The sequence below is a fragment of the Zalophus californianus genome, chromosome 13 (assembly GCF_009762305.2).
Source record: "Zalophus californianus isolate mZalCal1 chromosome 13, mZalCal1.pri.v2, whole genome shotgun sequence".
Classification (NCBI taxonomy): domain Eukaryota; kingdom Metazoa; phylum Chordata; class Mammalia; order Carnivora; family Otariidae; genus Zalophus; species Zalophus californianus.
Window position 1 is genome coordinate 3804527 of NC_045607.1, and position 18689 is coordinate 3823215.

General features: G+C 48.5%; 1 protein-coding gene across 7 annotated transcripts in view; it reads left to right on the top strand.

Annotated features, from left to right (window-relative positions):
• Positions 1 to 18689, top strand: part of TSC1 (TSC complex subunit 1) — a 45194-nt gene that overhangs the window by 23674 nt on the left and 2831 nt on the right. For 6 of the 7 annotated variants that reach the window (XM_027614732.2, XM_027614725.2, XM_027614728.2 and 3 more), the window contains 12 exons: positions 6978 to 7153; positions 8050 to 8165; positions 8472 to 8583; positions 8894 to 9012; positions 10604 to 10673; positions 11143 to 11247; positions 11506 to 12064; positions 13059 to 13102; positions 13715 to 13881; positions 14725 to 14907; positions 15768 to 15878; positions 16627 to 16749. In XM_027614732.2, coding sequence (XP_027470533.1) covers positions 6978 to 7153; positions 8050 to 8165; positions 8472 to 8583; positions 8894 to 9012; positions 10604 to 10673; positions 11143 to 11247; positions 11506 to 12064; positions 13059 to 13102; positions 13715 to 13881; positions 14725 to 14907; positions 15768 to 15878; positions 16627 to 16749 — 1885 coding nt within the window. The remainder of the gene's footprint in view (positions 1 to 6977; positions 7154 to 8049; positions 8166 to 8471; positions 8584 to 8893; positions 9013 to 10603; positions 10674 to 11142; positions 11248 to 11505; positions 12065 to 13058; positions 13103 to 13714; positions 13882 to 14724; positions 14908 to 15767; positions 15879 to 16626; positions 16750 to 18689) is intronic. The other variant, XM_027614731.2, reaches the window with a different exon arrangement.

Consider the following 18689-nt stretch of genomic DNA (forward strand, 5'->3'; position numbering starts at 1 on the left):
TAGAAATGAAGCTAGCGACTCAGAATTTTATAGCATCTCTTGACAGATTAATGTGCTGTAGGCGATGTCCCTACTGAGGTATTATTTGGGAATACAGGTTCTTCTACTTATAGAATCACTCTGTTTTGAAGGACTTGTACAGCTAGAACTTGGTTCAAGTCTGAAACATACTCCTCACAGAGAATTAACCATTCCTCCAGGGGAGCGGAGGCAGTTGCCGTGCAGACGCCGGCCCCGCAGAGCCCCAGGAAGGCGTCCAGCTTGGGGGTACTGGTGATCGGGGGTACCAGTGATTGCACGAGGCAGGCTGAGCAGCATGTAGTTGAAAACAACTGGGTTGTGGGAATTGCGGGTGTCGAGTGGGGAGCCTCCCCCTGCAGGTAGCCAGGCAACGGCCGGCCGGCCTGCAGGGGACCCTGAGCAGTCTCTAGGTTTATTCTGTGGAGGAAGTGCACCTGCCAGGCTTCCTATTTGAGGATGCCAGTCGTGGGGCAGGTGGAGCTAAGAAGGGATGAAGTTCTCTGCACAGAGCTGGGAGAAGCTCAGCTCCCTCCTCTGCCTTCCCTGGCCGGCAGCTAGGCCGATGCCCCCCCCCAGCTGAGGATTGAACCCTTTTTGGGGATACCTGTCCACAGATAACTGACATTTAGGGATCTCCCACTGAAAAAGCTGGTTCATGCCTGATCTCACCTGACAAGCTCTCGCTGTGTCATACAGAGCCTCAGTTGGCTCAAAACAACTTTGTGTGAGAGAGATGGTATTTGGAGAGGTATACGAATTGTGCCTGTAAAGTGTAATAACATCATATGAGTACCTGGGCACACAGCCGCCGTCCAGCTTCTCAGCTGGAACATTGCTACACATCTTTCCCCCTGTTCCCTGTCCCACTTCAGAGAAACTCCCGTTCTTGCTTTTACGTTAATTGTTCTTTCTTTTTTGTAGAGTTTTACCACGTGTAACGTTATGCTTTGGAAAGCTAACTGGGAAGCCAAGCCAGGCTAAGGAAGGGGCAGTCCTATCACTATTAGACGAAGGTTCTCAGGAGGCGAGGGGAAGAGCCCAGTGTTTGTGTCTTCATCCGGCTTCCCTTCATTGAGGGTTTACAGGAGCCCCAGGGGTGGGGGGGTGTCAGTGGGCAAGGTCATTCACGAGTAAGACCTGAGACATAGAATGCTCACCCTAGTCAGAGCATCTCACAGGGCCTGTAGTGAGGCTGGCTTCTGGATGTGCTGCTGAAATGTGGCAGAGGACAAAGACTGCTCGTTTGCTCCTTCTCAGCTCATGGTGGCCCCCTTCCAGGAGCAGGTCAGAGCAGCTTCCATCTGTGGAGCTGATCCAGGCGGAGAAGGGAGAGTAGGGCCTTCATCAGTGCTTACTCAGGACAGACTAAGTACAGACAACCTGTCCGGGCTGGGATCACCTGCACACTGCATCCCTCCGTTAAGAAGATAGTGCGGTGGGGCGGCTGGGAGGCTCAGTTGGTTAAGCGACTGCCTTTGGCTTGGGTCATGATCCCGGAGTCCTGGGATTGAGACCCACATCAGGCTCCCGGCTTAGCGGGGAGCCTGCTTCTCCCTCTGACCCTCTCCCCTCTCGTGCTGTTTCTCTCTCTCTCGAATAAATGAATGAATAAAAATCTTTAAAAAAAAATAAAAAAGATAGTGCGGTGGCAGTGGGGACGAGTGTGACAGCCTGCCATGTGCCTGTCTCTTGGCCCGCCTGTCGGATCTGTGCCTCGTGCACGGTGGTCTTCTGCATCTCTCCTGTGCAGGACTGCCCATTCCCTGTGTCTCCTGTCTCTTTTCTGGGTTTGCTTTTGTTTGTGTGGAGTGTACCCTCTAGTAGCTCTCAGAGAAAGGAAGCAGTTATGTGGCTGGGTACAGACTTCCGGTCCCCCTCATTCTGCAGCCTGAAGACGTTGTGCCAAGGCATCTTGCTGCCAATGTTGCTGTTGAAATCCAAAGCTCTTCTCATTTCGCATGTCTGTACTTGCCCTGTTTTTCTCTACGGGAGCCGTAGAGCCCTCTCTTCATTCTCCTCTTATTCCGACATTGCCTAGTCAGAATCTGTTCTTCTTTAATCTGGAAACTCTTATCTTCAGGCTCTAGGAAATTTTCTTTAGTTATCTCGTGTTTGATTTCCTTCCTTCCATTGTGTCTGTCTGTCTTTCTGGAATTGCTGGTATGTAGTTGGGGGCCTCCTAGAGTGTCCTCTGCTTTTCTTTGCTCTTCTGTTTTTTCTCTCTACTCTTTTGTTCTTTCTGAAGGTCTCCTCATCTTTAGCTTTTAATCCTGTTGTAAGTTTCCCTCCTAGAGCCATGTTCTTAGCATCTAAGAGTATTTTATAGGTCTCTGAATGCTCCTTCTTGTAGTAGCTTGTTTGGGGTTTCATGGGTGCAACCTCTCATATCCTCAAGAATGCTGAGAGCCGTTTGTTCCTCATGTAATCCATGGACTGCTGTTCTTTTGAAGTCTTCTAGGCTTTCTGCAAAGATCTGATATCTGCTTGTGTCTGGGTAGGGAGACCAAAAAGCTCTCTTCACAGGGGTGGGACTTGTCGCCTCTGAGCTTGCCGTGTGTGTGTGTGTGTGTGTGTGTGTGCGCGCATGCAGGTGCGTGCCCACGGGTCTGAACGTCTGTTGGAGATCCTGATGTCAGTATCGTGTTCCTCCTATCGTGTCAAGTTTTTGTAGAGAAGGATCTTCTAATCGCTAGTCTGGGGAGGGTCTGGCTGCTGCTGGAGGGAAGAGGCTAGTGGTGAGAGAGGTTAGTGGTCTTGGCATTCAGAATGTACATGCTCACTTAAATCCCTTGCTTGAATGGTACTCATATCCTCAACTATTTCTGGAGTAGCTCGGTCCCGAAAATCTGTTTTACTCTTTCCAGAGAATAGCCCAGATTTCTGCTGCCTGGGAGCATAGAGTCGGGGAGGAGACCCTGGGACTCTGACCCTCAAATAGTTTTCCCCCTGTCTTCCCCAGGCTAGCCATCCTCATCTACCTGTTGCTCATCTACAGTTCCAGAAGCACTTGAGGTGCGAAAATTCTTTAGCTTTTTAAGGATTCTGCTGTATAAGTCAGGGTGACTTTTAGCTTTGAAACAATGGGAGCTTAGGATTCTGCGTTCTTGGATTTGCTACATAGGTTGCCTCTGGCCTGTCTGCTTTCTAGTTTCAGGAGCCTGCAGTGCCGATCTGTCTTCCCCCATTCTTCTCCTTTTCATAGGTTTATATTTAAAAACAAACGAGTCCATACTGTAGATTTGGTGGATTTGGGAGGTTATACAATTGGATGCCTATGTTCAGTCTGTCAGACTAACTTGGAAGTCTTCCAGGCCAGCTTAGAGAGCCTCGCTTCCCATGGGTAGGCAGGGGTCATCTGGCTTTTGAAGAAAGCTCTAACACAAAAGACAAGAGACCAACATAGGGGCGCCTGGGTGGCTCAGTTAAGCGCCTGCCTTCGGCTCAGGTCATGATCCCAGGGTCCTGGGATCGAGCCCCACGTTGGGCTCCCTGTCAGCGGAGAGTCTGCTTCTCCCTCTGTCTTCCCCCCCACCCCAACTTGTGTGCTTGCTCTCTCTCCCTCAAATAAATAAAAGCTTTAAAAAAAAAGGGGGGGGGGCGCCTGGGTGGCTCAGTCATTAAGCATCTACCTTCGGCTCAGGCTGTGATCCCAGGGTCCTGGGATCGAGTCCCACGTTGGGCTCCCTGCTCAGCGGGAAGCCTGCTTCTCCCTCTCTCACTCCCCCTGCTTGTGTCCCCTCTCTCACTGTGTCTCTCTCTCTGTCAAATAAATAAATAAAAATCTTAAAAAAAAAAAAAGACCAACATAAAGAGAAAATGGAGTTAGAAAGAAACTGATAATACAGAGAGAGGAGGAAAGTATCTGTAGTAGCCACTGAAATGGGGCATTTGAGCACATGTAGAGGTCACAGTGCCATGGGGGGGAACATTCAGAGACAAAAGCCTTGAAAATGAAAAATGAGAGCTGAAGTCAAGACTTTAACAAAAGAACTGGAAGATAAAGTTAAGACTATCTCAGAAAGCAGAATCAAAGGATAGAGATGAGTATTCTGGGCAGAGTGATAAGAAACTTAAAATACAGGAAGTCCAACATCCAAGAAAAAAGAGCTTTAGAAAGAGAGGAGAAGACTTACTTGGGGGAAGAAATTGTAAAAGACATAATAGAAGAAAATTTCCAGTATAAGTGTGAAAAATACAAAGAAATATAACAATGGGAGGATCGAAGGACACGTGTTTCCAGATTGAAGGGTCTCACCTGGCGCCGAGCTTCTGTCAGTGAGAGAGAATGCTACCAAGTCTCAGTGTGGTGAATCTCAAAACACCAGGGATAAACCTTTCAGAGAGAGAAGACCAAAATGCTTAATAAGAACCAGGTCAGAATGGTATTAGCTTCTGAAACTGATTGAGACAAAAAGGTCTTCAACATAGAATTCTAGACCCAGCCAAACTGCCTGTCAAGTGTGACAGTTTTAAATATGCAAGGACTCACATTTACCTCTCATGGACCCCTGCTCATCTAACTACTGAGGCATGTGTTCCATCAAAATGAGAGTGGAATCTGGTGAGACAGAGTCCAGGAAACAAGGGGACTTGACTTAGGATCATGGTCACGGGAAGTCTTAAGGTAACACTGCACAGCAGCCCTCAGAACAAACCAGTCTCGACAGAAGTGGAAGAGAGAAGGCTCCAGAAGGGAGCTAGTGGTGGGGGGGGAGGAATAATTCCAGTAGCTTATTTGCATATCGTTATGTAAAAATTATATCAGGCATTGTTTCAGAGCTGTTAGGGTAAGTTTAGGAAGAATTATAATAGAAACACAGAGGACTGAGGAAAAGAAACAAAAATCCAAACTCCAGGACAGACTAAATCTAACGGAAAAGGAAATCTTGTAGTACACTCTGGCTCAGTCATGCATAGTATTTGCAGAGTCCTAATAATCATTGAAAACTGATTCTGAAGGAAATGAATCTATGATACACGTCTGTTGAGAGCATCAGGGAGGAGGGAGAAGGGTACACGCAGGTGGCCTGCGTCCGCACTGACTGTAATGGAAGTCAGTGGATGATGGGTACGATCTGTGTATCTGGAAATTCAGAGCGTAGGGCGTATTCTTTAAAAATATGCAGGCAGGGTGCCAGTTCAGCCAACAGATCGGAAGCAGCTGCCAAAGTGCTTGAGGGGAATGGCATGGGAGGGACCTTTCAATTGACTTTTTAAACTACCGTATTTCATTAAATGCAAGATGCCATGGAGTACTTCTATTTTATGTCCGTCTGAGAAAGAAAAAAATGCCACAAAAACTAACACACACACCTGATTAGATATGACTTCCCAGTTTCAGAGACATTAAATGGGAAAAGTCCTTTTAAGAATCAAGGAAATAGCGTAAAAAAGTGCATATAAATCAGACATTTAATGTATTGCTACTGTATTGTGAGTTTCACTTTATTCTCTAAAAGCGTTGCTCCTGTGGGTACATAAGCATCCTGACCCTTGCTCTCACTTCATCCCTTGCTGGTTGTGTCGAGAGTACTTGGGGAGGCTACCGCCCTTAACACACACAGGTACCCCAGGCAGTGAGCACCCACGCAGACCAGAGGTGCGGTGCTGATGTCAAAAGGCTTTTCCCTTAGGAATGCTGCCCATGCTCGAGGACTCTCTTGTTCTGTATTTGATATCATATTTTCAATATCTCAGATTGAATGATGAGTTTTCTAGAACAGTTGTGGAGGAGTAGATGTTTTGTTGGGGTAAACCCATGGCATGCCCTTAGTCCTGGGCTGTTTTTCTGTGAAATTTGGAACATGAAGATGAGAGTCTTGCTAGATTCCTACTTACTTAGAAACCTGGATAGCGAAATTATGTTGTCTCAAAAGTTTATACTTGAGCAGGTGCATGCTGTATTAATTACTAGGGCTTTTGTAGAACATTTGGCAAATACTAGAAAGGAAAAGAACATCACCCATAACTTCAGTTCTTTTAATTTGAACACTTAGTGTCGTCATCTCTCTCTGTGGGCATATCTCTGAGTAGTTTCGAATCCTTTATTCATTGAAGCTCATACCCTGACCATCTTACATCACTGAATCTTTGAAAACATGATTTTTTAAAATCAGCTTAGGAAGATATAGTTGACATACAATAAGATTCATCAGTGTTGTTGAGTTTTGACAAAAGTCACACTCATGATAAAGAATGTATCACTGCCCACAAGGTTCCTCTCTGTCCTTTGTGGTCAGTCTCCTTCCTGACACTTGGCAACCAGTGACCTGCTGAGAGCATGCTTTTTCATGATGGTGTAACAATTTTTCTTCTATAGAATATATCCCTTTGGTGTGACTTTGGGTTATTTCTTTTTTTCTGTGACAAGCTGTGCTGAGCATTGTTGTCTGTCTTGACGTATGTCGATTTCCACAGGCTAAATCTTAGAAGTGGAACTGTGGATCATATGACAGGAATCTTTGGCTGATTTAAAAAATGTCCTTGTGGGCTTTCTCTAGGTTTGAGTCTTTCTGCGCCATATTTCCTGTCTAGAGATGGATTAGAAGCCCCTAGGCTCTGATAGACTATAAATCCACCTCAGCTACCCGACATTTTCCAGGTCTCCCTGTTCTTTGATAACCTTTGTTCTGAGGGAGAAGTCCCCCTGGTGACTGCTTGGTGTAGTTTGTGCCCTTTTGAGGCTATGCCCAGTCATTTGTTGATGACATTTTCAGTTCAGGTTAGTTTCTGATAACCTGATATGACCATTTTAGACAGGGAAGGTAGAGGTTTGTAAAATGAATGGCTGATTCTTAATATACCAGTACTGTTTAATACTTGGGCTGGCAGGGTTCTGCCTTGTCCTTCGCTAATCCTAGTTCCATGCCTGGCCTTGCGTTAGCATTCTTAAGGGTTTGGTTGTTTGAGTAAATGGATTCCAACTTGCCTTTCTTAATTATCGTTGCCTCTTCCAGGTGGAAGAGATTAGAAACACATGATGTTGTAATAGAGTGTGCCAAAATCTCTCTGGACCCCGCAGAAGCCTCGTACGAAGACGGCGACTCCGTGTCCCCGCAGGTGTCCGCGCGCTTTCCTCATCGTGCGGCCGATGTGGCCGCCAGCCCTTATGTCGACACGCAGAATAGCTGTGGTAAGAGTGACCTCAGCACTTACCTGCTTCCCAGCTTCGTCTCTGGAAAGCATGGCTCATTTATGTCAACTTTATTTTCTTTTCCTGGGATAAGACTCACTGTCGCTCCTAGGAACTGTTTGCCAAATATTGGAAATTAGAATTTGCCTCCAGTTTCTCCTGATTAACCCCTTTTTCAAGTTTAATTCAGAGCCTACCCGACAGTATGCCAGCGGACTTGGGGGTGGGTTTTTAACACAGAAAAAGGAATATGGACTTGAGAATTCAACTTCCCGGCAGCACCCCATCCGAGTCTTTCTATGTTTTAGGTACTTGCAGTGGGGCCTCCAGGCTGTAGTACTCACTGATACAGTTTGAGTCTGGACAATTTAGAATTGGTTTCTGGAAAAGGCGGGCTTATCTGTAGGTAGTACCCATTAGAGGTGTCATCCAGGCCGGGCTGTTTCAAGTTATTCTGAAGCTTAACTTGACATTAAATCTTACTGAACTTGGGGAGCCTGAGTGGCTTAGTCAGTTGAGTGTTTGACTTGATTTAGGCTCAGGTTGTGATCTCAGGGTCCTGGGATTGAGCCGTGAGTTGGGTTCCACACTCAGTGGGAGTCTGCTTGAGATTCTTTCTCTCTTCCTCTCCTTCCCACTCTGCCCCTCCCCCCCAAAATAAATAAATAAAATCTTAAAAACAAAACAAAAAAAACAACCTTACTGAACTATTTCCAAAGAGCATTTAAAGAGCCATTCAAATGTTACTTTGTCCCTGGGATGTCAAGAGTTCCCTGACATCGATAATTTGATAATATGAACATTATCGAACGGTTTAGAGGGCCATAATTTTTTTTTTTTCCAGAATAATCTAAAATCACACACTAATCTCACGTGCTCTTTCCCTTTCATTTTAGGGAGTGCTACCTCGACCCCTTATTCCAGCTCTTGGCTGATGTTGTTAAACATGCCCGGGCAGCCACCTCAGACTCTGAGTCCCCCATCGACACGGCTGTTGACTGAGCCGCCACAAGTATGGTGTTAAAGAGTGTGCCTGCTCGCTTTCCTGCTTGCTGGTGAAGCTGTTTGGGTTGGGATTTAGCATACGGTTGGGAAAATCTTACACTGCTCAATTTAGGAGTGGTTTTTAAGGGTACATGGTATTAGGAAAGTTAGTTACTATTGCCACTTGGGTTTCTCTTGGAGTCTAGATTTACAAAATGCATCTTGCCTCATTATAAAGTTTTAATATACCTTTTTCCATTCGCTCATGAATATAAGCCTTGGGGATGATTTGGTGTTCATTTCTTATTGCTGACATGCCTTATTAACTTCCCAGGCTACTCTTTGGAGCCCATCTATGGTTTGTGGTATGACCACTCCTCCAACTTCTCCTGGAAATGTCCCACCTGATCTGTCACACCCTTACAGTAAAGTCTTTGGTACAACTGGTATGTATGTCTGAGGTGGGATTCAGTTGGTTGGTCTGGGCCTGATGTGTATGACAAGGAACTGTCTCTTAGATCCAACAGTGAGTTTGGGGCTGCTTACAGTAGTCAACCTGTTTTCAACACTTCATGCAAAACCCTGGGGTTTTTAGAACCTAGGAAGTTCTAAACCCCCCCCTCCAAAAAAGATGGCTCAAGCTCCCTAGAAAGTTCACTCTAGCAGCTTTCTTCATTGTCCCAGGCAGGCTGAAAAAATTCAGAGTTTTTTAATAGGCTTGGTGATGGTGTATATGTTGTCCTTGCCTGTGAGCAGGTGGAAAAGGAACTCCTATGGGAACCCCAGCAACGTCTCCTCCTCCCGCCCCACTCTGCCACTCGGACGACTACGTGCACATTGCCCTCCGGCACGCCACAGCCACACCCCCCAAGAAGGTATGTGCAGGCATGTCTGCGCTCCCTCTGCCCCAGCATAGTGACCCGTGTGTGGCCTCACTTGGGGAAGGAAGCTTGTTATGTCAGATGGAATTTGGACCTGAGATGTGATGGGTCTGGAGCAGGGCAACTGATAATAGACTAGCCAGCAGCTCTCACAGTGTTATCTGCTTACCCCTGGGGCTCCAGAAGCCTTTCTGGGGACCCAGGAGCTTGACCGCTTTCATAGTAATACTAACCTCTTTGCCCTCCTGACCACGTTGGCGTTTGCTCTTATGGTGCAGAGCAGTGTGGCGGAGAAGGGCTGGCCCCCAGCGCAAATCAGGGCCGGCGCCAAATTGCCCAGGGCACATCGCCTTCTTCCTTGACGTGTGTCTTCAGTTTAAAAGGATGAAAGATAAAAAGCCCAAAACACCGGTACCTTAAGAGTGTTCCGTGGAAAACAGTAAAAATGATTCATTTTATTCTGTTGCGACCCTTGAGAACATACATGCTTAATATTCTTTGAGCTAAAGTAGGGGATCCATCACAAACCTTTGTGCCGTGACTTGAGTTGATTGCTAGACCAGCTGCATTTTTCGTGAAGGAACAACTGACTGACAAACGATGCTTATTTAGACCCGGGTATGGGGCAGGCTACTGCTTACATGACCAGCTGTCACTTCAAAACAAACAACGGACGGTGTTTGCTGCTGATGGTAAAATTCAGGTTTCAGGTGAAATTAGAATATGAAAAACCCAATCTCCGTCACTGTGAGCTTGATAGTGTCCCCGAGACTTTTATGAAGAGGTTGAAAAGTCCTGGGGAGCTTGGTGAATAATCGAGTTTTTGATGTCATGTGGTGAGTATTTCCACACTGGGAAGCCCTGCCCAACGTGGCTGGCCAGGATCTTCTAAATGTCCAGTGTGCGATGTTCCAGAGCCGCCGTAGGTGAAAGGTGCATTCAGAGCACAGAGTACACCAGCGGTCTTGAACGCAGCATGAAAGGTGAAATGTCCTGGTTTCAGATTCCACACTATAACCTCTAAGAAATGACTCCTTGTCAAGTCGTCAAAGATTAAGTCTTTTTTAAACTACTTGACACTGGGGCTCAGAAGTTCCTTCATATACTTTAGCCAAAATAACATATTGCAACCGACTGAGTGCAGAGGCAGAGCTGAGCATCCAGCGTTCTTCCATTAGGCCAGACACGGAAGAGCTGGCACAAATGTAGAACAATTCCACTCTTCTCACTAAATTTGTTTTTATTGTCTTGGGAACTGTAGTTATTTTTCATAAGAATATATATCACTTATATTTATGGATAATGGGTTTGTTATTTTTAAGTGAATTGGTAAATATTTTTAAAACGTTTGTTTTGATTTCTAATGTAACTATCAGTAGTTAGAACCACATAAATAAAAGCTCAGGGGACTCTCGGTTTTTAAGACTAAGAAGGCACCCTGAGACCAAACAGTTTGAGAACCACTGAGCTGAACTTTAAACTCCTTTATAATGTTAAAGTTTTAGATTTTTAGGATATGTCTCTTACACAAGAGAATGCGTACACAATATTCTGCCTTGTGACGTAAATGGTACTATCTTTTCAGGAAGAGAAAACAGATTCAGCAAGGCCCTGTCTACACAGACAGCACCATCTTCCAAACGACAGAGGATTAGGTAAAGTCTCTGGGTAACCCTAGACCTTGCTTGTCTCCACTTGGGTTATGTGTGCAAATAAGAAAATTCAGGACCACCACAAAACGATGAAGCCCAGATATAATGAGGAGTAATTAATTCTAAAAACCAACCTAATAATAACATCAAAAAAAGCTTTTAAGCGATTGCAGTGAAGTACCTGTTACCTGTGTTTTGAGCTGGTCAGACTGTGGTGTTTATCTGATCTCTGAGATGTTAAGAATGGAGGATTTTATTTTTTGTGGGATTATGGTTTTTGGTCCCTTTGCTTAGACTCCTTGTGGTAGCCTCGCTTTCTGGGGTTGCTCCAGGGGAGAGCCGTTTCTAGCCTCCTCCCTTCACTCGGCAGGAAGAACCGTTATGGATGTCATCACCGCGGGGCAAGTGGTTTCACAGTTGTGGGGGTTACCTGTGTAGTTCTTTGACTTGAATTGTCTTTGTTTCTCTTTAGAAGAGCTACCTGGCAGCAAAGGTTCTGTCACTCTAAGTGACCTTCCAGGGTTTTTAGGGGACCTGGCCTCTGAAGAAGATAGCGTTGAGAAAGCTAGAGAAGAAGGTAGTGTGTGGGATTCCGGGCTTGTACAAGATTGCTGCGAGATGGAAAAGCTCTCACTGTGTCCTGAAGCCGGGATTTAGCGTCAACACTCCCAGGCTCGCTTGGTTTTTCTCCTCTTGGGGGAGGGAGGTGGGAGTTTTATTCTGGGTCCTGTGCAGGGAAAGGGGTGGCCCTTGGCAGCACACAGCCCCGCACGGCCCGGCCTTACCCAGATGGCCTGTTTACAGTGGTGTCTCTTGTCTCCCTCCCTCCTCTCAGCGGCGATATCTAAAGAACTCTCCGAGATCACGACGGCCGACACCGAGCCCCTGGTTCCTCGAGGAGGCTTTGACTCTCCCTTCTACCGGGACAGTCTTCCGGGCTGTCCTCGCAAGAACCATTCGGCCACCTCTGGTGCTCAGGGTGCCAATGTGAACCCCGAGCCTTTAAACTCCTCCCTGGACAAGCTTGGGCCTGACACACCAAAGCAAGCCTTTACTCCCATAGACCCACCCTGTGGAGGCGCCGACGAAAGCCCTGCTGGGAACAGGGAGCACCAGACTTCGCTGGAGACCAACATCCTCACTCCCAGCCCTTGTAAAATTCCACCTCAGAGGGGAGTGGGGTATGGAAGTGGGCAGCCTCCCCCTTATGATCATCTTTTTGAGGTGGCATTGCCAAAGACCGCCCATCATTTTGTCAGCAAGAAGACCAAGGAACTGTTAAAGAAAGCAAAAGGAAATGCAGAAGAAGACTATCCGCCCTCAACCTCCCCCGCGGAAGTCCTGGATAGACTGATCCAGCAGGGCGCAGATGCGCACAGCAAGGAGCTGAACAAGTAAGGCCCTGCCGCCACGTCTCTTCCCTCAACATTCCCTCAGGGTGAAGTCTGGCAGGTGCAGGGGACTCGTTCTGCACTCAGGGGGGCGGGGGGCTTCCCTCTGTCCTTCCAGTCGTTACCTTTGCACGCGTGTGGGGCTGTGCCATGTCTGCACTGGGCCGCCAGTCCCTGGCGCTGTCCTGCCAGGGCACTCGGGCGTGCTCACCCGTGCCCCGAGAACGTGAGGGTGAGGCTCTGGTACTCAGGGGACCTAGGAGTCTCTGTCCCGGTGTGTCCTTCTCCACCTGCAGGTTTGTTTTTTCTGTTTAGGTAACATGGCTCATCAGATGGAAAGTAAAGTCAGCAGCATTTCAGGGCAATCCGGGGGGCCTGCCCACCCTCCATGCCCGCACTTGTACACAGGATTGCCTCTGAGAGGCCTGTCTGAGCTGCTGTTCCAACCCTTCTACTCCTGCCCTTTTCACTGGTTCTCTAGGAGGGGGACAAGGGCATCACCAGTTCCTGAGCTTGAATCCTCGGCTCTTGCTAAATAAGGCCTTGGTTTTAATTTTTCTTCAACGTAATAACCTCAGGTGGAATTTGACAGAGATTTCTCTCTTTGAGATTTGGTATAACGGGCTCAGGTACATTACCTCCTTTTTCCTTAAGCTTGGCTACCCCCCATGTATTTCGGTGCAGAGGGTTGAAAATAGCTGGCAGTCTGTTGATCACTCCGTCGCCTTGGTGAGCCGAGCAAAGATTGGCCCCGGCGCGAGCTCTGAGGGAGGGCATCCGCACCCTGAAGACTTGGTAATGCTCGGTGGGGGTGCCGGCCCTCCGTCCGATGCGCATTGCCTCCTCTAATTCCCCGTGGACCTGGGGATTGAAACTTTCTTACACAGTTGCTGCTTTTGACCGCAAGGAAGTGATCTGGCCTTGCGGCAATGCACAGTCCAGAGAAGGTTGTCCAGGCAAGCTTGGTAACTTTGTTCCCCCAAACCTTTCTTCCTAGGTTGTCTTTACCCAGCAAGTCTGTTGACTGGACCCACTTTGGAGGTAAAGTTGTTACTTGTGCTCCAGACCGGCCCGTGTGGATCCTGCGTGCTTGTCACCTTTTCTGTCCTCGAAGGAGGCGTGCCCTGTAGGAACAGGTTCCCCATTTGCTGCTGCTCTAGCCAGAGTCTGCTTGGCCCCTAATATCTCAAATGTTGCAAAGCCAGGATTTTCTACTTTTGAAAAGTGGCATATAGCAGGTGCCCGAGGCTGAAAACGCAGAAAGCACTGACCTCGTGCTGGGCTTTCTTAGAAAAGACGCCACGAGGTCGGTGGCTGGGGCTGTGCCTGGGGGAGGACACAGCATAGGAGGGAAGAGAGGAGCCTTGACTAACTGGGCATATGGTTTGGGTCTGTGGGAAAAGTCCGTGAAGCTCTCAGGAGCCCTCCTACGTTCTAGCCTTTTGTGCTCCTTTAAAGGAGAGCTAGGTAGTCGGTCCTCTTCCCCCTCTCCTGATGCATGACCGTTGCTGAGACCCAGGTGACTGTTTGCAGAAGGAGTGGTGGCTTGTTTCTGAGAGAATTGTGTTTCTTAGGCTAGCTAACCGTGGGAGGGTCTTGATGGAACCATCTGTAAAAGGCATCTCTGCCACCCTCCCTCTGCTTTAAAATCAGGCTCTCCTCCCTCAGATGAGATCCGCACCCTCCGTAACCAGTTGCTTTTACTGCACAACCAGTTACTCTATGAGCGTTTTAAGAGGCAGCAGCATGCTCTCCGGAACAGGCGGCTCCTCCGCAAGGTGATCAGGGCGGCGGCGCTGGAGGAACACAACGCTGCTATGGTGAGTGTCGCGGAGGCTGCAGGAGGGTGCATTTCGGTGTTTGTTGTTTGGTGTCAGCATGATTGTTGGTAAAGAGCGGCCACTGAGCCGGGGCCCAGTTTTTCAGTCCTAGCTCTGCTCTCCACTGCAGCTCGGGGTGGTCACTTGGTCTCTGCGGCTGATGGCACTGGCCGGGTCTCCGAATGGCCTTGCCGCCCTTGGAAACCATGGGACAAGTGATTTTTGTGTGTGTTTGTAATTGCCCATGGTGATCACAGAGTCAGAGGCATTATTTTGTTTCTCTAAATACGAAACCAGCTCTCCTGAAGCTATTTTATGGCAAAAATCTTGTAGCACGGTGGAGAAGCCAGTCAGACCTGGAGGCTGAACCTTGGCTCTGCCACTTCTCACCTCAGGAAAGTAACTTAGCCTCTTGCAGCCTCTGTTACCCATTCTGTAAAACATGAATAGTAACAGCACCCACTTTCTAACCATGGTGCCTAAAGAAGTCACATAACCACTTGCTCAGCGTCTGGGTAGGCAGCCAGTAAACGTTCCTCATTTTTAGTGACCTGGATGGATACCGTTTATTAGAGGTCTTATGCCAGCGCTGGTGGTTAGGACTTGGGAAGGTGTTGGGAGTAATTGGCGCCTGAGGAAAGTTCTTCTAGCAGCTTACGACCCATGTGCTGCTGTGAAATTGGTAACCCTTGCCCGCCAGTCAGGCTGGACAGTCATGAGCTGACGGATGCGGCGCCTGCGGTTACAGCTTCACGCCGTGTGGCTGTCGGCCTGGGTGACACTGGCACCTCCCCGCCCGCATTGGAAGGCAGCTAAAATGATCACGTCTTTGGTCTCCGCTAGAAAGACCAGTTGAAGTTACAAGAGAAGGACATCCAGATCTGGAAGGTTAGCGTGCAGAAGGAGCAGGCCCGGTGCAGCCAGCTGCAGGAGCAGCGAGACACGATGGTGACCCAGCTCCACAGCCAGATCCGGCAGCTGCAGCACGACCGGGAGGAGTTCTACAACCAGAGCCAGGAGCTGCAGGTATGCGCGGGGGTGCCAGGCCCGGGCAGCCGGGAGAGGGCATGAAAGCGCCTAGCTCAGCCCGGCGGGATATGAAGGGCTTTTCTCTCTGACGCGGCGGCACACAGACGCATGTAGGGCAGAGGTTCCCCAGCTCTCGGGTTGTGTGTAGCTTCCATGGTGTTCGGTCACTTCCCTGGCAGTCTGCAGCCAAAAGAAACACCTGATGGTTGTGCTTATTAAGCAGATCTAAACACTTAGTATACGTCCGACAACTCAGCAGCTGCTTGCAAACAATACACCTAAATTTAAGGTTTTTTTTAGGTTTTGTTTTTAAACGACCACAATAACTTACCAGTGCTGTGTGTGTCCCAGTTGGGCACCACAGAGAAGCTCAGACCTTGGAGTCACATTGGACACTGACACTGGTATTCACATGGTGATTTGTATCCCAGCAAACACCCGAACCCTGCTTTGTAGAACGACATCACACACACGCACGCACGCACGCACGTCCGCCACTCACTATATAAACCGTCTCCAGTTCGCAGTTCACATGACGACCGACAGGTGTCACTGCGTTTCCCTCAAAAACTTAACATCTCCCCGTGGCACCCCTGTGAGTTGGCTGTGTAGCCCCGGGGCTCTTCGGTGCACAGTTTGGGGACAGCCGATGTAAGATCTTCTTGTTCTTTTGCTAAACAAATCAGGAACTCAGAAATCAGCCTTAACTTAATTTTTAAAACTAAGAAACTAAATCCCAGTGGCCCAAGAATAGTAGAGCAACTGAGAAGCTGGGCTTCCCCACTTGTCCGTGGGCCGACGGTCTGGCGCCCTGGCGGGGGCTGCTGTGTAACATCCCGGCATGTCTCCTTGTGCAGACGAAGCTGGAGGACTGCAGGAACATGATCGCAGAGCTGCGTCTGGAATTGAAGAAGGCCAACAGCAAGGTGTGCCACACCGAGCTGCTGCTCAGTCAGGTGTCCCAGAAGGTAAGAAACGGGCCAGGCTGGGCCTCTTCTTGCACCTCTTGCTGACGTCCTTCCATCAGACGGGCGAGTGCGTTACCTGTGTGCCTCCAGCTGCGGTTCCCAACCCGGAGCGAGGTGGCCTCCCCGCTCCACCCCCCAGGGGACAAGGGGCAATGTGTGGGGGCAGTTTTGGTGCTACTGACATAAAGTGGGCGGGGGCCTGGGTGCTGCTACCCAATCCACAATGCACAGGACAGGTTCCGCAGTGGAGAACTACCCAGCCTGCACCCGGGTCTGTGGGTGCACCCAGGGCACTCTTTCTTAAATCCTCATTTACATAAACATGGGAAGTTTGTTCACACAAAGCTCCTGAGCTAGGATCCCTCCCTTTTTGGGATTCACCGCACTCTGTACGGCTCAGTTACGAACAAGTGCATTTTCCTGGGCTTGAACCCTGGACCTTGTGTCCCTGCAGTGATGGTCACACACGCCCGTCCTCTGCAGGCGTTCTGGGGGTGGCCACTTTGTTGTAGCAAATCTCCGCGGCTTCCCTTTTGCACAGCACCATTTTGAAGTGCATTTCTGTCCGTTGTCGTTGCCTTTGGACGCCTTCCTCCCCACCAGCCGTTGTGTTCGGGGATTTGAGACCGTGGGAGTTTATTGTCCCCTAGCAGTGGAACCCGGAGTTGCTAGCAGGCCCCCGTGTATGCCCATCTGCCAGATGTGGGCTACGGGGACCCTCACTTTGCCCGCCCTGTGTTTTGGTTAGCTCTCAAACAGTGAGTCGGTCCAGCAGCAGATGGAGTTCTTGAACCGGCAGCTCTTGGTCCTTGGAGAGGTCAACGAGTTGTATCTGGAACAACTGCAGAGCAAACACTCAGACACCACAAAGGTATGTGGGGGCTCGGGGAGCGACACCCCGGGGCAGGGAGCCCGTAGGACACAGGCAGCGTGCCTGTCACGCCACATGGAATGTTTCCCGAGATGTGGCCTGGTGGATGAGCACACTCTTCAGCCGTCACGCAAGCTTGTTTCCCGTAGTTGGCTCGCTTTGAGATGAAGTCAGGGGTAAGGGAAAGCACCTCACGGTAATTGGTACAGAGTAGCTGATAAAGGGTTTGTCTTCTCTTACCGGGGCCGGCTGCAAGAGAGAGACAGAGAAAGAAAGGATAGGGAGCCAGTTCTGTTGAACATAACTCTCGGGACTGTGGGTATACACTAGTATACATATTTTTTCTTCCGTTTAATGTTGCATTTAATTTCAGCAGATGGTGGTTCAGTCCTGGCAACAAGGCCAGCATGGGGATGATCTTACACTAATTAGTGTCTCACCAGTGGTGTTGAGGCAGAAGTTTTATGTCACTTTATAAATACCCTCGGGTAATGTTAGTGAATGAGTTGGGAATGAGTTGGAATGGAATTTTAATAGTAAATGCTCAGATGCTGCCTGTCACTAACTTCTCCATCACACACAGGCTTTCTTTTTAGGATTTCTTGGGCTTGTGCTTTGTAAAGCTTTTTTGGTCAAATGTAGAAAGTAGTCTTAGAAGTAGAGACGTGTAATTTTCATAATAGAGTTACTCCTTATTTCTCAGCTCCTCTTAGCTCTCAGATTCAGACTCCCTTTAGAAGGATGTTAAATGTGGAACTTTCTAGAAACCAGCTAGCACTCATTTTGGAGGTTTAATGGGTGTGGAAAAGAATGAGGAGAAAATAGGCCAAAGAGACAGGAGAACCTCTGAAAATGCTGACTGAAATGCATTCCTCACATCTCCTGAGAGAAGGCAGCTGGGCCGGCCTCTTCAGCTGGAACACTTAAGACTCCTGGGGCCTCTTGGAGCCACCTGACCTCTTTGGGCCCTGTTTCACGGTCCCTGAATGGACGTGATGACCCTGACTTGTAGCAGTTAGGATGCCTATGGTTGTAAGCAGGAACAACAAATCCACTAACCCAGCTTAACAATAAGAAGTTTTGCTATCTCACTTGACAAGAAGTCCCAAAGTAGGTGAGTTCCAGGTTGGCCAAGTCAGCGGTTTAGGGACAGCATCCAAGAGCCCAGTTCTGGGGCGCCTTACTGGCTCAGTCCATAGAGCATGCCCCTCTTTATTTAGAAATTTTTTAATATTGGGCGCCCAGGTGGCTTAGTCGGTTAAGGGACTGCCTTCGGCTCAGGTCATGATCCTGGAGTTCCAGGATCAGAGAGTCCTGCATTGGGTTTCCTGCTCAGCGGGGAGTCTGCTTCTCCCTCTGGCTCTCCCCCCTCTCATGCTCTCTGTCTCTCATTCTCTCTCTCTCTCAAATAAATCTTTAAAAAAATTTTTTTTTTAATATTTTAAAGTTTTTTAAAAATTTTTTTTTAAATTTATTTAGGTAATCTCTATTCCCCACGTGGGGCTTGAGCTCACAACCCTGAGATCAAGAGTACGGACAGGAAGGAGCATGTGACTCTTGATCTCAGGGTTGTGAGTTCGAACCCATGTGGGGCATAGAGATTACTTAAAAAACAAAAACAAAACACCCAGTTTTTTCCACTCTTCTGCGCCACCTGACCTTTCCTGGCAACCTTGTCCCCCAGCTAGCTGTGCCGATGGTTGCAAGGTGTGTGCCGTAGGAATGGCAGTCACAGGTAGACACCATGATTTCCCCTGGAAGAGGAGAGGTCGCTTCCTGCGGGTCTCTCAGTGAGGAAACTTTGCCAGGAACCCTCCCCCAGACTTCCCACCCTTGCTGTTGGCCAAGATTGTGTCTTATGCCCATCCCTAGCTCAGTCATTGCCTTGAAACTGTCAGGATTTGCCCTTGGGCCTGGAGTCAGGCTTCCTCTTGTTCAGT